The sequence below is a fragment of the Thermobia domestica genome, chromosome 6 (genome assembly GCF_964235325.1).
Source record: "Thermobia domestica chromosome 6, izTheDome1.hap1.1, whole genome shotgun sequence".
NCBI classification, from domain to species: domain Eukaryota; kingdom Metazoa; phylum Arthropoda; class Insecta; order Zygentoma; family Lepismatidae; genus Thermobia; species Thermobia domestica.
In genome coordinates, this window is record NC_137459.1 from 122,344,007 (window position 1) to 122,363,828 (window position 19,822).

The 19,822-nt window shown below is 36.9% G+C and overlaps 1 protein-coding gene across 2 annotated transcripts in view; it reads right to left on the reverse strand.

Moving 5' to 3' along the window:
- The window catches only part of cher (filamin A protein cher), a 627,873-nt gene extending 623,828 nt beyond the window's left edge, over nucleotides 1–4,045 (reverse strand). Inside the window, exon 1 of one of the 2 annotated variants that reach the window (XM_081762014.1) lies at nucleotides 3,470–4,045. In XM_081762014.1, coding sequence (XP_081618140.1) covers nucleotides 3,470–3,821 — 352 coding nt within the window. In that variant the 5' untranslated portion in view covers nucleotides 3,822–4,045. The remainder of the gene's footprint in view (nucleotides 1–3,469) is intronic. The other variant, XM_081762015.1, reaches the window with a different exon arrangement.
- Between the last annotated feature and the right edge of the window lie 15,777 nt (nucleotides 4,046–19,822).

Genomic DNA, 19,822 nt, shown 5'->3' on the forward strand with positions numbered 1-19,822 from the left:
TTACTTGAGGATGAAAATAAAAAATCCTAATTTTTCGAAAATGGCTCTAATAATTTAGATTATTATAATTCATAAATCAATATTTCACTAACAACATTACAATGTGGCATAAGTCACTTTTGTGGGGAAAATCCAGAGGAGGTATTTTACTCATGAAGGTAAGTTTTTTATTCCTTATTACAATACACTATTTATCAATAATTTGGAACTAAAAATTGTGGTCGCTGGAAAAAAAAATGTTAGCTGAAACGAAAGAAAAAATGAAAGAAATGGTACGAAAGGTCTATACCGAAGAAAACTAGAAAAGTGTGATTAAGACATCATTTTAAGACGTATTCTGAAAGGCGTAATAGAAAATGGCGGGAAAAGAGGGTCAAGTATTTAAGCATTCGAAACTATGGGCAAAGTAGTCTCAGCAATATGTCCATCCACCTACCCCTTCGGCAAGGGCATAAATGAACTTTTTTAAAGATAGAAAAAAACAGATAATTAACTCTTTTCTTTAAATATGAATTGCTGTATCATGACAAAAACTTTCAAGTAGTGAAGCTACAAGCAAGTTTGCTTTCATATCTGGATTCTGGGATTGATTCCTACGAGGAGCTCATATGTTCCCGTTCAATAAAATTATGTCACCGCTTGAAAAAACTGACCAATGGACATTTCGGGATATGACGTAAAAAAACAGTTGCAACACAACTTCAAACGCTACCCGGGGAATACCGGCCACCTTCCCCCCCTCTCTTATAGCGTCGTCCTTGATGTATTGTTGCCGAATGTGTGTGCAGAGCATTAATATGCCACAATGAGTTCGAAATGACAATGCCCCTATTCCTTGAACCGTTTATTCTAAAGCATGGTTTCCTCGTATTTCTTCTGTCATCCCTGACAAACACGATTTATTTTGAGAATTCTCTCTCAATAAAGAATTCCCGAAATAGCAAAAATGTTCCAAGGAAATTCTAAGGAAAGCTTTTCACACTCTACTTATCAAATATTCTAATGATCTTTGAACTTGTTTCTCTCATGTCCTGAGGAAGAAAGCTATTCTCCCTCTATCAATCTTTTTCTATGATTTTTTCGAACTTGTTTCTCTCACGTTCTGTTCCTCATATAAATATTGTTCTCGTTTACTTTTCTTGCATCTGAAACGGAGTCGCTAGAAATCAAGTCATTCTACACATGCTCTGTGTCCTTGAATTTGTCGGCAAAGTGAATTTTTAAATTTTGAGCTAGAAAAACTGTGCGGACGTGGGGAGATGCCACAGAATATGAAGCTTTTGCTTATGAAAGGTACAGCAGTCGCCTCCTTTGCAAGGGATCCCTGGTTCAACCCCAGGCCATGTGAGCTTATGATCGTGTCCGTGGGTTTTATCGGGCTCTCTCGTTTCCTCCCACATTCTCATTCCACAAATTATTTCTCAATCATTCACTTTCATCCATCACCTAGTTTGTTTCACCTAAAGAGTATAATCGCATGAAAAAAAAGTAGTTATGTTTGATTATGGAGAAAAATGCTATCCGAAGTAGCTAAAACATATAACTCGATGTTGGAGGGGAAAATACCCATTATAGGCCTATATACGAAAAGAACTGCTCATAGCCATATGAAAGCCAACTTACTCTTGTAATAAATCAAATTACTTCACGTCGCTCAAAGTGAACAGGCAACAAGAAATAGCTTTCTACTGAGCTAACAGCGCAACAATGATTCATCTCAATAAGCCAAGTACAACACTTAATTTGGCCTCCATTCATAATATATTGTTCTTGTTTCTTTATATTTAAAAAAGTAACACCACACAAGAATAAGAAAATTGTATTTTGGCTTTGAATTACAATCTATTAGTTGGTTAATCTAACACGTTTTTAAAACTTGTTGATATCACGAAGGAAAAAAATGCATTATCAAAATTGCAGTTACAACAAATACCTTTAAGCGCAATATTAATAAAATGATTTTCATTTTTTCTGCAATTGCCATTTCTTATATTTTCACTTCATAGTATTTTTTTTTTTCAAATAACTAAAACAAAATGCAAAATTAACATTTAGTGATAAAGAATTACGAAATTGGATGATCTCTATTATACTTTATGAGATGAAATTCATATGTTTTAGAAAAATCTCATTATAAAAAGGAAATCATATATTTCTCAGCTGTGAATGACATCTCAGAAATTTTCCTTACACTATCATAAATAAACAAGTGAATGTCTGGATTGTGCCTGCAATATACAACTGTTTTTTTTTCTTTTTTTTTAATCTGGTTTGTCAATAATCTCGGATGTGACATGATGTGGCTGCGCCCACAAATTATTAGAAACAATAACGTTAAGTTCTTAGCATTTTTGGTGCACATTCTCGCTGGTTTTACTCCAGGGGAGCATTAAAAAATTGAACGCATTACAGTGGTTCGAATCCCACCTTGAACTATAGGTTCACGTTTCGTATAACCTCGGCGCTGAAAAGAAACGCTAAACTTCAACGACCAATCAAATCCAACGAACTAACCAACACATAGAACACAAAACTAAGTAAACAAGCAATATTTACAATTAACTTTACGTTGCTGCTTGCATTTTTAGAAAAATTATTAGCGAATGGAATTATTTTTCTTTATTTACTTGTTTACAAAGCTGTGAGCTCTGATGCTCTTATCGACCGCCGAGTCTTTTTTCATAAAATATTGGCTAAATTCTTATATTTCAAAAAAGAAAATTTAGAACTGGTTTTGTTTACGTGGCTCAAAATGTTATTGTACTGAACGAAATGTTCAGAAGGCTCTACATTTGTTAATAACATAAATTCATAAAGAAAAGAAAGAAAAAAACTTATAACAAGGTGACGTCATCGACATTTCTGCTGTAAAAAGTGGTGGATGACACGAGTGCCTCAGGGGCAGACACCGGCTGGACGTTACATATCGTTTTCTCTTGGCCTTGACTACCACACGAATTCCAGTGTCGTCTGCTGCTATTCGCCACACCCCTTCTCAATAAATAGTTTAATTTACATTTGATCATCCCTAAACGTGGATGTTTCAGTACTTCCCTGGTTCTCACTTTTCTTGGCAACGATTATCTAGTCCCCCGAACGAAATGTCTGCGTGCAATCTAAATTTAACTTCCCATGTGGTTTGCTGTTTACACGTCAAGCGGCCATATTGAATCGCGTGTCTCCACCTACTCACGGGCACATGGGAGCTCCTCGACGCGGCGAAGCGACTCGAGCCAGGCCAGGCGATGAAGAGAACGATTGCTCCCCTTCAAAACCTCCTGTGCGATGAAAACGAAAGCTATCCAAAACCGGCAGATCAATAACAAGTGACAAGCACGATGCGTATAACATACACCAACAGTGAGTAGCAGACGGAAGTTACACGTTGGCTTTACAAAACACAAAAGTTTCACTGACAGGAGAAAATACACCCGGTAAGAAAAGAAATGACATTAGAAAATAAACTTACCTATATTTACTATCCGTATTGCCTCGTCCTCTTCTAAAAATTTCAGCGCCACTGATACATTTTCCAATTTCTGCGAGCGAAAAGTTGGTCGTTTATTGTGTTTAGGTAATCGTTTGCCTGAAAGCACTTCTATTAACGTTATCAACCTTAAACCATCTGACAAATCTGTCTCCAAGTTGCCGATGTGTTTATTAGCGGTTTTCAAATGTTCGTTGGCCCATCGCGTGAACGTGTTCTGTTGGATGCGTTTCCATTGAGCGTCTTCCGCTAGTTCTCGCTCGGTCGCGACCATCTCGTCTTCCTCACCGTCGGCCGCCAAACTGGCCTCGCGATCCAAGTCATTGTTATTCATTGTGACTACCTGCTAAAGGACAGATTTCAGCGCTACCTGCCCGTATAACTCCGTAGTACAACTTTTCTTCTGCTGCGCCTGAGCTAGGCAACGCGCACTACACGTTGTTAGGTGCGCGAATTACAAACCGGGAATCAAACACAGAATACACAATGCAGTGTGGTTTGGCTTGGAGCGGCACCACCAAGCCTCTGCTCCCTTCCCATACACCTTCTCGACTAAAACTAGCGACGGAGAAGACTCGCAGAGTCGAGACTCCTAATAATAGACTAGGTCCTTCTTAGTCACTGCATACCGTACCTGTGCCAGAGAGGAGATGGGGGTGAGAGGGATTGGGTACGTTACGTTACGAGCGCTTGCGAATTGACTACTATTCAGTTTTTTCTCGGACATAAAGCTTTTGTTGGCAATAAAAAATCAGAATCTGAGAGCTTATACCAAACATGGATGCTCTTGACCACTGATCTACATCATCCCCCGTGTTTCACGTCATCTAAGACTATAAAACATCCCATCTGTTCCGTACGTGAATCATTCCATCTCTTTTTCTCTCGAAACACCGTTCTAGCAGTCTCTTAAGTGTTGCTAACTATTTAACCAACATGATTCCTAAACATTTATTATTATTATTATTATTATTATTATTATTATTATTATTATTATTATTATTATTATTATTATTATTATTATTATTATTAACCATTTGTTACTGTTTGTTCTTATCCTTGCGACCACGAAATAAATTAATGTTTATTCGATCAACCAATAATTCTTGTTTGCTCAAGATTAATGATTGATTAGTTTGTTTGCTTGGAGTTGAGTGTCTCTTTCTAGCACCGAGGCTACATGAGACAGGGATTTTAGGGGTCCAAACACATGAGCTCTTCGATTCTCCCACATCAAATGCTCTTGCTCTAACTACATAGACATAAGGGAGCTAAACCAGTTATGATATATTATCTTTGGTCAATGCTGTGTGCTCAGGAACAGGATTGGACTTTCGCTAAGACTATTGTCATTGAAATTTGCAGAGATGGAGTGGGTCGTGGGTCAAGATTTGTAAGTGAGTCGTGGGTCAACAGTACATGACCCACTGCGATCCACCACCCGCCATGACCCAATCTGACCCACTACGACCCAGTGCATTGTACTGTTTAGTGCATTGGAGACAGCATCTTCTGAACACTGGTGAATTTGACTACAAACCATTAAATTTTCTTCCCTTTTTTTTCGTGTTTCTATTTACTTACCTAAGATGAGTATATGTAACATAAGTCGAAAGAGAAATCCAGAGAATTTTGGATATTGATATTAGTAATTGTAATAATAGAAATAGGACTTACTAATTGGCTTTCGAGACAGCCCGTTTGTTTTTTGAGTAGCTGACTACAAAAAAAAAATCAAATATATTCTGTCTATAAAATAGAATTAATATATAAAAAAATATATGAAATTATGTGTGCGTGTCCATCACGGCCAATGTCAAAACCAAATTAAATGACTTTTGTTATGTAATTAGACCTCAATCCTAATTGAGAAGTTATTACATCGCTTTCATTATAATGCATATCCTAAGGGGGAAGTGGGTTTTCGAGTTTTTGTGAAAAAAATTAGTATGTCACGAGTGGATCACAGTGGATGGTGGGTGAAACTGGGTCATGGTGAGTGGTGGGTCATGGGTCATGGTGGAGGGTGGGTCAGTGGGTCGTGAGTTAAGTTTTCAGTAACCTACGCCATCTCTAAAAATTTGTCCAGAGTTCGCTTCATTAGCATTGAGCTAATGCCTTAATTAACAGATTTTTGGATCATTGATAATTACTAGATCTGTATCTTTCTTGTTTATTTTTATTTAATGGTATACGATCTGTTCATCACATCCTTGTTAGCGTGTGCGCCTTTGGTGCATAGAGTCCTAGTTTCGATTCCCGGTGGAAGCCCTTTGAAATTTAGAGTAGAGTGGTTCGGATTTCATCTTAAAATTAAAGTTCAACGTTTCATATAGCCTAGTGCTAAAAAGGGACGCTAAACTGCAACCAATATATTATGCAATATATGATGGGCGGGTACGTATATGGCTGAAATTAATCCACCTTTGCAATAAATATTCAATTCGCACACTAGACCCGGGTTCGATTCCCGGCAGGAGCTCATGTGGTTTGGATTCCACGTTAATCAGTAGGTCCACGTCTCATATAGACTCGCTGCTGAACGGGACGTAAAACTCAAAATCAATCAATCAATCAATCAATCAATCAATTCGCACACTGCCTACGGCTATCGTGTTGTCGGATAGTTAGAACCAATGACGATTTGGGAAGTGTGGCCCGGGGAAAAATTAATGTGGAATCTTAATATTTTAGCAGTATCACTTTTCGCCCCAATGTATTTAAATTCTCCCCAGGAAAATCTGAAATAATCACTGGTTAGGATGTCTATCTTTAACGTGTTGACTATTAGTTTGATTCCCAATAAAGGATCAGACTCCATTAGCTTATAATGGAAAAGAATGAGATATAAAAAGACCAAACTAACAAATTTGGCATCTCGTCTATTTTTTTGTTATCATTCATTTATCATTATCATTATCATTATCATGTTATCATTATCACATTGACTACTGCAGCGTATGGGGCACTAATATGGGAGTAAAACTAAACAGATAAACAAAATTGTAACTTTCTGTGTCAAAGTTTGAGAAGAAAACTATGAGTAGGCAACATTGGTACTTTCACTGACACATGTTTATAAGGTGCTCTTACGTCACACGCATGTTAACTTTTATGGCGATAGAATACCACCATTTGTTCACACTCCTCATGTAGTTATATATTAGTGCTACCGACATTGCAAGTATTGGTTGAAGGTGCTTGGAATATTAAACAAGGAACCTCAATTATTAAAACAAGGGCACCTTTTATGAAATTCCAAATTAAGAATAAATTCTCTCTCATACACACACAAACCGTATATTCTACGGATGCTGACTGTATGCTCGTCCAGTGACCTGACCCAAACGATATGAACGTCAGATGGTGTGAGGTGGGGACGAGGGGAGAGGAATCTCAATGGATAACTTGTTTTGATAGGGGGAGGTCTTAACCTGAAGACATGTTCTGCCGACTGTGGCGAACACATCACTTGAATGAAATATGATCGTCGTCCTCGATCTTAACTTTCTAGATAGTTCAACCTTTTCGAAAGACCACAATGCTATTTTATCTATTATTATTATTATTATTATTATTATTATTATTATTATTATTATTATTATTATTATTAGTCGTTTGTTGTTATTTGTTCTACATTAATGGGATTCTACTTTAATTACAGCTATCAAGGTTCTTAATAGTGCTGAGACAGACTGAATAATGCATAACCGGCCGACGTGGTCTTTCAATTGACATCTCAGTGAAACGTAGGGTGATCAAATACTTTCAGATATTTGTATTTTCTCAAGTTTTCCACACTCTGCTGCAACTGATGAGATGATGCTTTGAGCATAGGCCTTGAGAAAGATACACTCTTTTATCATCATCAAGTTTCCAAGATAATTTCAGCCTCACGGTCAGCATAGAGTACAGAATATACATATGCTATTTCGAATCATTACACCAAACTCTAGTCTTGATCTTGCAAGTATGTTAAACATGCGTATGACCTAGCATTTTAAAACTCAACCTATTCCTTGAAAATAAACCCTGTTTTTCTTCTATAGTCCCTTGGACTATATCATTAATATGATAGATAAATATATTTTTGTCAAACATTATGGTTAAATCTTTAATTTGTTTAATTTTACATAACGGTACTCTATTAACTACATATTTCCTCACGTAGCGTTGGGTTTTTTAGTATGTGATATATATTTAGTTTTCGCACAATCTATTTTTAATCGGTTATTAACACGAGTACATCATGCACAATATCTAAATCTTTTGGAGTAAATAGTTATCATATTCACTATTTACTATTCTAACTAATTTTAAGCCATCAACATACAACAAAATATCTGATTATTTATTTTTTCAAGCAGACCATTAATAAATAAGGAGAGTGAAGGGGTCCCAAAAGAGATCCCTGAGGTATGCCGTTCCTTTATACAACCATGATTAGAGCTTATTTTACCAATTTTTGATCTGAATTTTCTGTTTGCACGATAGCTTACAAATTAGCAAGTGTACAAAGAGGATAATAATATACCTATAATATACTAGCATCAATTAGCCACTTTGCTGGGTTAAATTTAGAAATAATAGTAGATAATGTGTTCCTTTAGTCAGTCACGTTTTACTATCACTAAAGCGCTCTCTGATATCGGTCATTTTCTATCATTTTTTATATTTCTTCCAACTCCTCCTCCCCATGCTATGTGGCTGAATTTGGATTTAAACGGCATCGGAAATGCCACTTTTCATCTCAGCGACCCAAAAACTATGGATCCGGCACTAATATTGGTCACTTTTGATCATTTTTATGTATCTGCCCCCCTTCCCCACATTGCGGGACTGAATTTAGATTTAAATGGCATCAGAAGTGTCACTGTTCATTTGATTTTGATTTGATTTGATTTTCAGTTTAGCGTCCCTTTCAGCAGTGAGGCTTATATGGATCTAGTGATTAATGTAGAATTCGAACCACATGAGCTCCCGCCGGGGTGTTCATCTCAGGGACTCAGAAAACTATGGATTTGACACTAATATATGTCATTTTAAATCAGTTTTATATATCTTCCGCTTTCCTCGCCCAAGTTGCGGGGTTGGATTTGAATTTAAACGGGATCGGAAGTATTACTATTCATCTCAGTGACACCGAAAACTATGGATTTGACACTAATATTGGTCATTTTTGATCATTGTTATGTATCTTCCCCCTCCTCCAAGATGCAGGGCTGAACTTGGATGTAAATAGGATCGGAAATGTCAGTGTTCAACTCAGCAACTCTGAAAACTGTAAATTCGACACTAATATTGGCCATTTTTTATAATTTTTATATTACTTTCTCTTCCCCCAAGTTGTGGGGCTGAATTTGATTTAAACAGCATAGAAAGTGTCCTTTTTTTTTTTCAACGACCTGGAAAGCTGTAGATTCAACACTAACATCGGTCATTTTCGATCATTTTAAACATCTCCCCCTCCCGCTCCCTAAGTTGCACCGTCAAAACGATATGAAAAATATGCCAGGTTCGAACCTCATCTGTGTTGAAAATTTGATAGAGATCGGTCTGGTGGTTTATGAGTGATGAAGCCACAAGGACACTCACTTTTATTTTCATTTTTTATATATCTCTTCCCCTCCACCTCCCCTTCGTTACATGCCAATAGTGAAATGGCGAAAACCATCCCAGGCTCGAACCTCACCTATGTTGAAAATTTGATCGAGATCGGTCAGGTGGTTCAAGAACTTTATTCATTTTACATATCTCTCCTCTCTCCTCCCCTCCCCTAAATTCTATCGTCAAAGTGGAATTAAAAAGAAAACATGCTAAGCTGGAACCTCATCTATGTTAAAAATTTCATTGACGTCAGTCGGGTGGTTCAAGAGCTATTAACTCACATATTTACTTTCATTTTCATTTTTTTTTTTTTTTGATTTTCGTATATCTCCCTTTATCCCCTCCCCTACGTTGTTCCGTCCAACTGAAATGATAACAAACATGCCAGGCTCGAACCTTATCTATTTTCAAAATTTGATTAAGATCAGTCTCGTGGTTGAAGAGATTAAGAGTCCAAACATAATCACTTTCAATTTTATAATATAGACTAGCCTTTGACTAGTTGTGGGCTCCGACAAAACGATATGAAAAAAAAATGAAAGTGGCTAGTCTATACGTGGAAACTGAAAATGATTTATTTCTACCACTTTCAGTTTGAATAGAGGGCTACTCTCAGATATGGAACCTGTTCTTATGACCTTGAATCGACTGCAAGAAACAGCTTCTGGATATATCTTACCGTTTTTGTTCTGATGTCTGTCGACAAACAGACAGACAGACAGACAGACGAATGCACATAGCCTTTCTATAAGACTTCCGACCCTTACGCAGTGCATAGTTTCGAAGTCTAATTATTGCAATAGCAATAATATTAAAAGCGCCTTACCATATACGTAAACAAGATAAACTATATTTTGTCAAAGATGCTAATCACTGAAACTATACAAAAAAAATGAAGTTATTCAAATGAAGAACGTAAAACAATTTGGGAAAAAAATCATTGCCTGGACAAAGTAATCACTATTAAATACATTGAACGAAAACTTCTTTTTTTTTAATTGATGTAAACTTACCACATTTTCGTCCAGCAAAAAAAGAAGAAAACGAAGGGCTAGCTTTGCTACTGGGGGCCGTACTTCCTGGGCCCCCACTAGTTTCGTCTATGATCTTTGATATTTTTTGTACAGTTTCAAAACAACTACTTTCGATTTGAGTTTAGTGTGCAATTTTCCTTTCACCTTCCATCATTAACATCTAGGTAACTCACGTTGAGCATTTGTATTAGTTTCGGTGCAAATTTGTGATACAATGTCGTAAAACGTAATTTTACGGTTAAAATGAGTGAACGCGTATGAAAGAAGATTGTCTAGGATATTAATTTCAACTAGCAGAGCATTTCTGCACAATATAAGAAACCAGTATTTTATGTTTACGTACAAGTGTAAGGTTACAACTGTCAAACCATTGCAAGTGCTATACTACGGGTAAAGTGTGTGAGTGTGTTTGAAAATCAATTGTAACATTAATTTCCACTTGTGGAGTGTTTCTGCAAAAGAAATCTATATAATAACCAATATATAGGGTTACTAGTGTGAGACCATGACAAATGTTCAAACCTATAAAAGTGGGCTGTTTCTACGCGATATAAAGGGTGTTTCAAAACAACACCGACAACGTTTGGGAGGTGATTCTTGACACCAAGATTAGACAAAAAGTATAGACCAACCTGGGTGCACAAATGCTTCCTTTCGGAGCTATACGCTGTTGAATTCTTAAAACAAATGAACTTTAAAAGTCCATACCTTCAAAACTGTGAGACCTACCGTAGTCGGGTCAAGGCTTCAGGGCCGCAACTAGGGGGGGGCAGAGGGGGCACGTGCCCCGGGCGCGTGGTTGGAGGGGGCGCCGGAAAGAAGATATATCAATTGTTTTAAAAATCGCACCCTTTCCCTTGAGGAACTTATTCTAGAGGTTAAAAGAAATCAAAAGTTTACTTAGCCTTTTCCATGGGACCTCTTTTCGTTGATTATATATATATATATATATATATATATATATATATATATATATATATATATATAGAGAGAGAGAGAGAGAGAGAGAGAGAGAGAGAGAGAGTCTCATCTAAATAGGTGTAATGTCATACATTAAAAACCTAATATTGCATGCATTTGTTCCCTTGGGCGACCACAGAGAATCCGCCCCCCTTTCCTTTTCCTACCACAAGGAGCTGTTTGTTTGTATAATTCAATTGAGAAGTTCAATGAGAACAGCTCTGAAATTTAAAACGCTGTTATCAATAGGGGCGGGGGGCGAAAAGTTCCCGATTTTTGTTGCTTGCTGGTGGTTGAAGAGTTTAGCTCAGACGCGCCCCCTGTAATGTTACGCAATTGCTGTAATGTTTTTAAACTAGAGGGCAGTTTTGTGGCGGAAAAGATAATTTACACGCCTCGGTGTATTTAATTGTTTCTTGTACGCTGTAAGTGCCGTAATAAATACCTGCACATAGCAAAAGTGTAAAGATGTTTAAAAGAAGAAAAAAGAATAGTGTATTATGTGGATTGTTTAGATTCAAATTATATAGTTTTTGATATGATGTATTGAGTGTTTGTTCATGGTTCTATATTTTATAAATATGGTTTTGTTTATATCATCTTTTACTTGAAATTATAGATTATATTAAAGTATACATTCGCGTACATTTTGACAATGATTGGTTTTAATGGGATGTCTTATATGTGGAAAACTTTATATGTCGTTAGGCTTAACTGGTAACGCTAACGTCATAAGTAAACGTTACGGCTAAAGTGTTTAAAGCAGCACTCACCCTAAACAATTTTTACAGGTATAACATTACGCCTACCAAGAGATTTTGCGAGTGAAGGTTGTATGAAGTTTTATCTATTAGTTTTGCTTGAGAGCTTTTCGAGGCATTTTGAATTGTTATCTATCAGTTCAACTTATGCTTTATTATGCTTTATTGTTAATTTCAATCATTTTTTTACATTAATCGTGTATAATGTATAATATTTACTATACATTAAATAATCTAAATATCTTGATCTATTTATTAATATTTTATGAAGCAATTTCTTTCATATTTAATGAACTTTCTAGTTAATGCACTGTAAAGAGAGATGCTTTGCTCGAATCAGTTTTTTCTATCACTTGTGTGCACCTTAGAGGTGCATATATACAGAAAGAGAAAGTATACAGAAAGGTGCCCAAAAGGTACAGAAAGTGCTCAAGTTCGAGAGGTACACATAACAATATAGTGTGGAGTTCTTGTGTGCTTTATTGTTGATGGAAAGTTTTCTTCTTTTCTCCACATCAAAGGATTACACCGACAAATTTACAGAAATAAAAATAATCTTTTCATTGTTGCATTGTTATGTTCTCAATGATTTTGGATCGTAAATATTGGTTTTAAAAACATTTCTCATCAGAATTGGCATTTTGCAAACTCATTGACCATCTGATCAACACTTAAACTATAATGAAAAAACTTTGACGCTTTGGAACACCCGTGACATCAATAGTCGCGCGGGCTACAGATGTAGCCCATGAAACTTTCAAGCAGAATAACAATGAGATCCTTTCGATTTTACGTTTAACCACACCCTAAACACGCAGAATGATAGTTGATAGGAAGGTACACAGACACCTTTTGAGTTATCATCTCGAATTACTTTGCGGCAAGGAAAATAAGAACGCTGGGCTACAATGGTAGCCCGCGCGCGTATTGGAGGGTTAAAGTACTTAAAAATCGATATAACTGGTTTCATTAAGAATGTTATTTACAGTTGCAATCCATAAGTGATACTTTTCGACTAAACCTTGGGGGGAGGGGGGGGCGCCGAATTGTGTGTTTGCCCCGGGTGACAGAAACCCTAGTTGCGGGCCTGCAAGGCTTCACCTAGGAACTAATATATACCCTATCCAAAAATACGTGTTTCAGAATTCTGAGGTACTCACTCAACAATTTCTATAGTGGGAGTTTGGCTACGGGCATATAACTTGAAGTACTTACCAACCACCTCTATAAAAGTTGTTGCGGAAGTACGCAACATTCTGAAACTTGGATATTTGGATAGGGCTCATATTAGTTCCTAAATGAAATCTTGCCCCTACTACATAGTTTTGGAGCTATGTAGGTCACATAGTTTTGGAGCTTTAAAGTTCATTTTTTTAATGTTTTTGGCAGCCTGTAACTGCGAAAGGAAGCATTTGTGCACCCAGGTTGGTCTATACTTTTGGTCTTAATTTGCTATCAGTAATCACCCTCCAAAAGTGTCGGTGTTGTTTTGAAACACACTGTAAAGTATTTTTTCACTATCCTCGTCTGTGCGTATACCTCTGTCGTAGGCGTGCCTGCCCCTAAGGACACCAACCGCGCGGTCCCCCTGCTCCATTCCTGCCCTCCTGACTCGTTCAGAAAGAGTTAGCGCTTTTTAGTGGCCACATAGAAAATGTTTTTTGCACAATAGTTTTTTATGGGATTTCTCCGGAGGCATAATTATGCCCGTGAGATATCACATCAATTTGCAGGCATATTATCAATCTGTATGCAATTATTTGGGCAAGCACTAAGGAAATAAGGATGCAGAATGTCTTAGAAAATCATTTAGGGCACAAAAAGTAAAATATTTCCTTTTAAAACTTGAAATTTGCATTTATATTGTAAATTTGAAAGCTAGTTTTTATTTGTTGCTCTAAGCAAAGTTTTACATTGTTTATTTAACATGTACCAGGTAATGAACAACGTATTACACAGTTTGTAATCTTTCACAAAAATAATTTTGTGGGCGTATGCATTTTCTGACAAAAATTACATTAACAGACGTGCTGCTATCTATTTTTACACTTATTCTCGGTGGACTCTCCAAAACGGAGATTAGTTAAGGAGGCCGGTGTTTGAAATTTCAGAATAATGTAAACTGGTGTTGCTCATGAAACTCATGAAATTTGTCGCCTCGTCTCGATTCTCGTTCCGAAAACGAGACAAGGACTGTCATGTTTCTCATCTCGTCCAAAATTTATAAAATTACTTCTCGTCTCGTTTTCGAGACCAGGATATAGACGAGACGAGAAATTTCTGATTTCGTGGGAACACTAGATTTTGCTAAACCATTGTTCCGTATGTGTTGTGTCAACGTTTCAACAGGCTCCTGCAATAGTAATTAACGGAAGTGGCAGGGATGGGACAATACACATTCAAAGTGTGTTAGCATCGAATGCCACGACTATAACATGAAGTATATAGAATAAATAGAAAGAAGATTACAAGTGATTGAAAATTTGACTATTTTTAAAATGTTTATCTTCGAAAAGTTGCTTAGATAAGTATAACACCCCATAAATCAGATGGCTTTCAACAGACGTAAAGATACTTCATGTGGAACAGTATTTCTACTCTTGTTCTTCATATCTCCGGCAAAGTTCGAGGTATCAAATTGTAAGTGGTATTATGATCTTTGTGTGTATTGGAAACCATTTACGTGGTTTGATGTGATACTTCTCTAAGTTTTCGAAATAAAGTCTGTTGAAAAAAAGTCAGATTTTCAAATCTCTCGAACTTTATTTGTATACATTCAAAATACACCATGTTATAATCATATAATTCTACACTTTAAAACATGAAATAAAATCTTTCAGTTTTACGTCCCACAATTATGCTCGTTAGGCTAAGGGAGATTATGATTAAAGCAAGTGAATGATGATGGAAGAATCGGTGGAATGATAAATTTGGAGGAAACGGGAGTACCCTGAAAAAACCCACGAACATGATGTTGCCTATGGTCGGGGATCGAACCAAGGACTCCACGCAAAGGAGGTAAGCGCTCTACCACTGAGCCACCATGCAATTCTACACCAAAGTGCTTTGGATGATCAATCTTGTGGAAAAAAATTGGCTACCCATCTCCCTGTAAAAACCCCTTTACTTTAACCGAAATTTTTAATTAAATCAAAGAAATTAGGAGTTTTTTTCTCTTTTTTGTCCAAGCGAGATCTTTATTCAGAACTAAAGAATTTAAATTTCCTACCTACTGTTGCCTTAATGTGGATTTTTAAGCAAAGTAGACGGCCAAGAGTTTTTGAACAAGATTGTACATCGCCCCGTTCGTCTCGCTTGCGTTATCACTGTTATAGAGGCATCCAAATTCCTGATGTTTATGATACTGTAGCGTCCTTCGTTTGTAACACTGAATAATGAATGTGATATTGAAAGTCTTCGTTTAGATATAGATTTAAAATATGTAGTAATCTGACGTAGTGTGGGTTGAAAAAATCAACTTTACTTCAGGTTTGCAACATGTAATATAGTGGTATTGCGGACTGTGTAAATCACTTTTAATATTTGCATCGTATAAAATAGCAATAGGTTTAATCTATTATAGTGGCCCCAACGACTCGTGAAAGCTGGGCTCTAGACTAATCATAGAAATATTCTGCTTTTCATAGATACATCGGAAGATTTCGGCATTATTCGCGGGACCACCTTCGAAACGCGCGTTTAAAAAACATCAAATAGCAGAATTTCACCAACAGCTTGCGAAACTCTGAAGATGTGGTGAACGAGCGAGAGAAAACTAAATTAACTATAAAATGAACGGTAACAATGATTCGAATTAAACGGTAAAAAGTAATTCAAACGAAAAGGACAGCGAGAAATATAAAATAACAAAAAGCAATTAACAAAACGATACTTAGCGGAAACCAAACAACACTATATCATCAGAAGATGCTCTCTATACAGCGCGAGAAGTGACTCTGGCAAAATTTCATGGATAAGGTTGACGACTGGAACACATCCTCTTATCCCATTGCGTAGTGCCATCGATAGATCTAGGTCAAGTTTCACGATTCCTACGAATCAATATAGTTTAAGAGTTAAAAAGGCGTTTCAAGATAAATGTTCCACCCTGAATATAATCTCCTTGGGAGGCAGATGATGATAGACAATCAACACCCTTGCTTTTACGTGTTTTATTATTTTAAAAAATGTTAAAAAGGAGCAAGAAACAATTATTACTCTCTTTATAGCTAACTTCATTGTTAAGTATCTTTATTAGGTTGTGGAGAACAAAGTAAGCTGTCCATTTAACAATTTCGCTTTCTTTCTTTCTTTCTTCCTTTCTTTTAGTTTAATGTTCTATGCTTATCTCCGATGGCAAGTGAGACGAGATTATGATAATGAACGAAATTATAGAATGAAGAAAGTGGGAGAAAATGGGAGAACCACGAAAAATCCCATGAACATGGTGTTCGTGTACTACTAAATCAACTTGGTGAGAGCTGTAATCGAAAGAGGAGTTCCACGGGTTACAGATCAGTGCTCTACCACTGCATTACCACGGTCCTGATTTCACTTTTATGTTAAAAGTAAACAAGATAGTTATTGACCCAACCTAAAAGTATCTTCTATCTAGACTTACATATATTTAAATATATGTAGGTCTAGCTTCTACATTTGTTTCCCTCTTCGATGGTCCCAGGTTAACCCTCAAATCTCTTCCCACTTTTTAAAAATATGGTGATCTAAAAGGTATTGTGCCTTTGTAGGTCAAAATTAAGATTACATTTATTGTGATTTGAAAGTAACATGATGAAACCACATATACACCATTTCGTTCGATGAACTTCCGAAGCTCTGCAGAGACCGAAACCGGTGTCAGCTGTAAGCTATATGATGGGTGCATTAAAACCTCCCAACCAGGTTCTCATGATTTCTGATGGGTTGTTAACAATATATGTGGTCTGACTTTGCCAGCGTAGTATGAGACACACTTTCTCTTGACCAGATCCGGTCGTTTCTTTTGATTTGCAAGGTGCACTCGGGCTTAATCGTTGACAGTAGAGGTTCGAGTCTATTCTTCTGGCCGGCGGCAGCAGCTCGTGATGCACGATGCCCTTTCAATCTCACCGAATTCACAGTATAGCCTGGTTGTCGTAGATTATCCACTTTACATCATTCGTTATCAACCACTTCAGAAATAATTCCAGTTCGTTACTTTTCAGTAGAGATTCACAGATTGAAATTCAATCGAGTAAATGTTCTTGAGTCTGATCATGTAGCACCAAAACGTCAAGCTTCTTTCAATAGCCAGGTTTCTCCAAATGATTTTACACAATTTGACGATGGATGTTTAGGTCGTTGTCGATGTCTTGACTACTTATATGGTAGTATTGCTCGTCTTTGGGTAGAATGTTATCAAATTTTCTATTTTATAGCATCCATGCAAATTTTGCTCTGATTGGATGTCTAATGTGAGGAGCAACTTGGACATCGAAAGTTCCAAACCGAAAATGACTGTGGCTGTTACTTTGTTTAACTTATCTTGCCCACAAACAGCACAATTTTCTTCACGGGACTGTGTAGCATTTATGCCTTTTTCAAAATAAAATTGTAAAATGTAGCACAGTATTGCTGAAAGTTCACTAATTTTTACAGGGCAGCAGCTTACATCTGATTATAAGAATTTCAACACTTTTTGCACATTTACTAGCTTCAACTATTATGTGTCAAATGACGTTAAACATTGCATGTTGCGAATCATATACCCAGAAATTTGGAATACTAACGCCATCTCGTGCTCAAAAGACACAATACTTTTAGAACTACTTGATATATAAGTAGACTTACATGATAACATTAAACTTCATTCAATTCTCATCCACCAACTTCCTTTGGAGAACATTTTAATATGCCTTTGAAATAACCATTCATAAACAATTATATTACTTTTCTGTCGTTAACAACACCATAATGCAAAATATTTCCATTCGTTTCTGATCTATGCATCTCATACAGCTACTGATATCGAGATAGTTTTAGAAAAACTTTCAAAATATTCTTATTAAATGTGTTGAACAGATTTGAAATTTAGAGGGTGGCTTAGTGGTAGGGCACACATCTCTGGCACTAGGAATTAATGGTTCGATCCCAGACCAAGTGAGTTTGTGGGTTTTCTCGGGACTCTCTCGTTTCCATCCATATTCTCATTTCACCAATTCTTTTACAATCATTCATCTTCATGAACCATGCACGAGACGGCAAGTTTTGAGGAGGGCCAAAATCTGCCATAACTATCTTGTTTAAGATAAATATTTCTTGCTGGAAACAGACTTCACGATGGTGGTAGTTAAATGTACTAAGCTAACCTTCTATTTCAATACTTCATTCATAAATCATGTTTAGGTCGCATTAGTTTAAGGACAGTGCTAAAGCAAATGGTCAAAAAATCCCAGCATGAATTGCTTGATTGTTGTCAAATACAAAAATGAAATGAAATGAAATCTTTAAGTTTTACGTTCCATGGTTATGCCAACTAGGCTAAAGGAGGCAATGATGATGAGAAATGAATGAAAAGATGGAATGGAGAAAGTGGGAGGAAACGAGAGAACCCTGAGAAAACCCACGGACGAGGTGTTTGTCCACCACAAAGCTCACTTGGTGCTGGCGGGAATCGAGCCAATGACCTCATGCACCAAAGGCAAACGCTCTACCAATCAGCGATCGCGGCCCCATTGTCAAATACAAGAACTCTATTCTCCAACAGTAGCCAACACCTATTCCATTAAGTTAGTTATCACAGTGTTAATATGAAAACTAGTCTTGTCTTTATCATAAACAAGTTCCTTATCATTGAATGTGGGAAAAAGTTTATCTTCATTTTCTTTAAAGAAAATAACAGATGTAGAAGGAAATCAAGAAATAAAGATAAAGAGCCAGTTGCACTGGGATTACAACCTGATATATTCAGATTGAAGCTCGTGTCCATCAAAGAATTCTTAGAATTTGAGAGGAATGCATAAAAGATCTGTATGATCAGAAGAACCACCCCAAAGATATTGCGATCGAAGCAGAGGAAGAGGTGGATGATGATGATTTGATGAAAAAGGACCCAGTGTATTGAAAAGTGAAGTAGTACAAGCAATCAAAGACATACGAAGCAGAATGGCCACTGGAGACGACGACATACCAGTAGATTTGCTCAAGGAATTAGGGGACAATGCAATGGAAGTGCTGACCTCACTTATTAACAAGATCTACCTGAGTGAAGAATGGCCGAAGGACTTTTTTGATGTTACAATGATTGTATTGACCAAGAAAAATCAAGCAAATAAATGCAGCGATCACAGAACCATTAGCCTGATTCCCCACACCCACCCTGGAAAGATCATTGCACGCATACTGAACAGACGGCTGGAAAGCAAGATAGATGAGAGGTTAGAAGAAGATCAATTTGGATTCCGGAAAGGAAAAGACACCTGAGATGCTATTGGATTGATGACAATTATATCAGAAAGAATTCTTCATGTAAAGGAAGAGTTGTGTTTGTGCTTCATCGGCTGGCGAAAAGCTTTCGACCGAGTCAATTGGACGAAACTTCTGAAAATATTAAAAGAAATCGGAGTCAACTGGAGAGATTGACAACTTATTCAAAACCTGTTCATAGGACAACGAGTGAAGATACGCTTGAATGAAGGAGAAACCAATAGTGTGGAGATTGGACGAGGAGTCAGACAAGGATGTAGTATGTCGCCCCAACTATTCAACATTTACAGCGAATGTTTAATGAAGGAAGCCTTAATGGGAACTGGAGACTTCAAGATAGGAGGACAGATCATTAACAAGATCACGTATGCAGATGATACGGTTATAATAGCTAAAAACGAAGGAGGACTACAGGAGATGATTAACAAAATAGTTGACACTGGAAAACTGTATGGAATGGAAATTAACATCGAAACGTTGAAAGACATGAGAATATCCTGTGGAGACAC